The 4114-nt window shown below is 37.9% G+C and overlaps 1 protein-coding gene across 1 annotated transcript in view; it reads left to right on the forward strand.

Moving 5' to 3' along the window:
- The window catches only part of LOC101859219 (O-acyltransferase like protein), a 26210-nt gene extending 22406 nt beyond the window's left edge, over positions 1 to 3804 (forward strand). Inside the window, exons 15-16 of the mRNA XM_035972599.1 lie at positions 778 to 920; positions 3224 to 3804. Of these exons, the coding sequence (XP_035828492.1) occupies positions 778 to 920; positions 3224 to 3331 (251 nt within the window). The 3' untranslated portion in view covers positions 3332 to 3804. The remainder of the gene's footprint in view (positions 1 to 777; positions 921 to 3223) is intronic.
- Positions 3805 to 4114: the final 310 nt, after the last annotated feature.

Below are 4114 nucleotides of genomic sequence, written 5' to 3' on the forward strand. Positions count from 1 at the left end.
GTGATTTCCAAAGGTTAAGTGTCCTTCGAAGCTGCAAATTTTCTTTTTTTTTTCTTGGCTTTTCAAAAAACGAAAACAACAACGAGAAAACAAATGAGCCAACAAAAAACTGCAACAATCCCCACCCCCTTACTGCCCAATAAATAACAGGGACCAGGTTCTATTTTTCTCGCTCGTCTATCTTTCTTATGTCGACCAGGTTTCATGATATTTTTTCCTCGCTGTCCTCATCTTTAGCTCGGCCTATTTCTGCTTCAGGTGTTCCAGGACTGAGGTATAATAATTTTATGATGATATTATAATTATTATGGTATTATACAACGCCTTTTGAGTGTAAAATCTTGCATATGGAGTTAGCACGAACCCCCCCCCCCCAAAAAAAAAAAAAAACACACAAAAAAAACAAAACAACAACAACAAAACAACCCCAAACAAAACCCAACAACAACAAAATAACAACAAACAAAACAACAAAACAAAAACGAAGAGACCTGCAGAAAACAAAACGTAAGTACAAAACCAAAACATTAACAACTAAACAATCTGTTCTTTGTTGTTGGCGGTAAAAACATGCACGTGTTCTATACATAACAATACATCATATACCCTTAACTATATTTCACCGTCTAGCAAGTTTATTAATGTATTGCATACTATTCAAAATATTCGGAGGATCTAGAATGATTATCAAAGAATTGCTTAGAAAGTTCACTCTTTGGGGGGTCTATATGTATGAAATTCTCTCAGTATGCCATGTTTTCTTCTCTTCTTTTTCAGCACCAATCAACAGTTTCTTGTCTCTTGGTATCTTCAGCATTGGGACAAAGCTGTCGTACGCCATGTACCTCATCCACTTGTTTTTAATATCCGCTTTAGTGAGGTCCATTCACCATGTCGCTTTTATATCTTTGCCCAATGTCGTAAGTTTGTTTTTCTCTGGAGGTTGTTGTACTGTTCGTACTCTATCATCATCATCATCATCATCATCATCATCATCATCATCATCATCATCATCATCAACATCATCATCATCGTCGTCGTCGTTGTCTTCACAATCATTATCATTTTTGTTGTAAGTAATAATACTATTGATAGCTCGCCCATCATTCTCTGACAATCCCAATACATCCGCCTTGGAGAATATTTCTTCAGCGAAATAGAAGAATTTGAAATTAAAGGTTATGATGAGTTATGACTTTTGCTTTGGTCGATAAGACCAATTCTGGAGGGAGAAAAATTAACCACAGTTTGAACATTTAAAGCCTCCTCATACGCTTCTTACGTCACTTAGCTCTCATTTTACCTAAGCAGACCTTGGTCTTTAGGTTTAATAGAAAGCGTCTTTTATATTTGTCAGAAGCTGGGGCAGAGCATTGACGGTTTCTAGGTCACAATATAATAGAAAAAATCATTGACATCATCTAGATTGTTCATCGTAGGAGCATATTATTATGTACTAACAATTAGTACGTATTGGATCTTGTCCAGGGGACATATGAGAACTATTAGTCTGTCACTAATATCTTCTGGTAGGGATTCCAGATGGGCCGCGAAGTGATTTGTCATGAAAACGTCAACAAAATGTAAAAGTGTGTCCTTTCCTTATCTTTCCGTAAAGAAAGAATAGCCCCCAGTTGGGTATTTTAACTGCCTTTGATCAGCTAATCTAGTCTCACTGAGAATAACGATAACAAAATCACAATGACTCAGCTTCATTGTAATGACTGCTGTCCGCCTTTCAGGATTGAAACAATTAATATTGTACTGAAGTATGCAAATATCCCTGTTAACAATTTTCAACAATTTTGGTTACTTATTTTTCGATTTCATTGTGGCATTCCTACTGATCGCGGTAAACCAGTCCATGCAGATACGGAGAGCTGTCTGTAAGGCACCTTTTCTAGTCCATTCCTCTTGTGGGATGAGCAGTGTTATTCTAAAATGCAGCTCAGATACCCTTGCCTCATCTTGGTTATGAATCGATCAAAACCCATGGCCCCCTTACGTGCAGGTTTCACAGCCCCAAACCTAGGCAAGCCCACTTCGCCCGCACTTGCCAATCTTCAAAGAAATGTTTTGAGGATATATGACAAAGAAAAGGAAAAAGAGGGATAAGAGCAGCTGTTTAACTTGTGCACAGATCTGTTTAAAGTAAGAAAGAGCGGCTTCAAAATCAAAGTCACTGTCTTGCCAAGGTACAATGAATCTGTTGCCAAGATAAAATCAAGACGACCAGGTTAATATCTAGGTGCAAGAGGTTCTCAGAATGCCATCCATGTTGAAGGACAGACTGCACAGAGGTACCACTCACTAGGGCCTCACAGTTCCAGATAACTGAGGTTATCAAACTGGTGGCTGCCCCCCACCACCACCATGTCATGCAGGCCAGTACTATAAGACATGCTGTTGTCACCCTCCCTATAGTGAGGTAAAAAATTCGTTGGGCAACGTATTGTCAAATATTTCCTAAACTATCGAAAATAGACACTCCAGCTTTTGCACTATGCCGTGTATCAATTTGCCTTACCAGATCAATATTTGTGTAGACACATGTTATCTGTATTTGGAAAGTTCCTTAATAAATACTGATTAAAAAATCCAAGTGCGTGGTTTCTACTGATTTTAAAAAGCTTACGGATGCGGCAAAATCACCTTTAAAAGCAAGTCCATCATTTTTTCTCTCCTAAATCGCAAAATTATGCTTATTGAACGCATGATTTGAGAACATTAAGTGAAAAAAAGTGTTAACTACAAAGTTAATTTTTTGTAGCAAATTTTGTCACTAAAATGTGCCTTTTGTGAGCCCTAACGTAGGCCATAAAATATGTGTTTGTGTAAAATGTGTGTTAGAAGCGGGACGTGCTGTGAACAATTCCATTTTCCGTGTGACGAAAATTTATAGTATCTTAATATATGAATTTATGAAGAAAAGTCTTTTAATCTAGCCTCGACTATTGTGGAAAGATATGATTAAGTTAAGACAAAATTAATACAAACTGCTGCGCAAAGTACGGTTGACATTGGTTCACCCGTTAAAGAGATATTTCAGGATAACTTAGGCCACGAATTTTTGACCGCCCTTTAATTATTATAGCAACTTACCATTGGCCTGCTGCCACCAACTTAAAGGCTAAGGCTGGCAAAAATGCTTAGATACTTCACCTAGAAAATAAAAATATAATACTATAATACATGTATTATGTTATTCTCTTTTTATTTTCAGTTCGTCCTAACGAACGGAGTGCTGCTGATAACGGCCATTCTGTCAACTGTGGCCCATCTCCTTATTGAGAAACCCCTCAGCAACCTGCAGGATCTGTACTTGAAGTGAGAGCCGAAGAGCAAGTACCCTGGACTGGAGTCTATTCACAGCAGCCAACTTGGTTTTCTATTTGCTTTGATATGAGCTATATTATGTACCATCATAGTAGATACAGATTACCGCTTTAGAATGCAAGCGCCTCTAAGAAAGATCTCCGAATTGGGAGGCACCGTGGTGAAATCAGGCGCTTGTCAAAACAATGGAATCAAAGAAACCCGCATTTTCCCGTCTGTTTGTAATTTTTTATCGATTTTTTTGGGTGTGTTTTGGCTCAATACTGTGTACGCCCATTGTACAAATACATTTCTGTATGGATTTTACTGAAAAACTCAAATAAACGTGCCGAAAAGTGTAAATTATTTCCTGGGTCAAAGAACTTTCGAGCTATGGAAAATACCCAAATTTCTCGGTCATTTTCTCTCTAATTTAATCGATGATACCAGACGAGCCACATCTCCTTCAATTGCAGACATCTCAACTTCTATTCAAGATGGATGGGTATTTTCTCCATCAAAAGCAAGACCAAAACAACAACAACAACAACAACAACAACAAACAAACTTTAAAATATTATACAATAAATCCACACGCCCCAAAATTGACAAGCGCTTGATTCCACTGGGTCGTAACACAGTAAAATGTATTGTTAATTTGGACGCTTCATTATCCGATCAGTATCACGGAAAGCTGGATATAAGCTGGAAAACTAATACTGAGAGAAGATGTTAGCCTCTATGCCAGAGAGGCCACTGCTCATCTTGTGAAATCCCCACCAACCAGACAAGTTGATAC

This window comes from Aplysia californica, unplaced genomic scaffold (assembly GCF_000002075.1).
Source record: "Aplysia californica isolate F4 #8 unplaced genomic scaffold, AplCal3.0 scaffold00023, whole genome shotgun sequence".
Taxonomy (NCBI): domain Eukaryota; kingdom Metazoa; phylum Mollusca; class Gastropoda; order Aplysiida; family Aplysiidae; genus Aplysia; species Aplysia californica.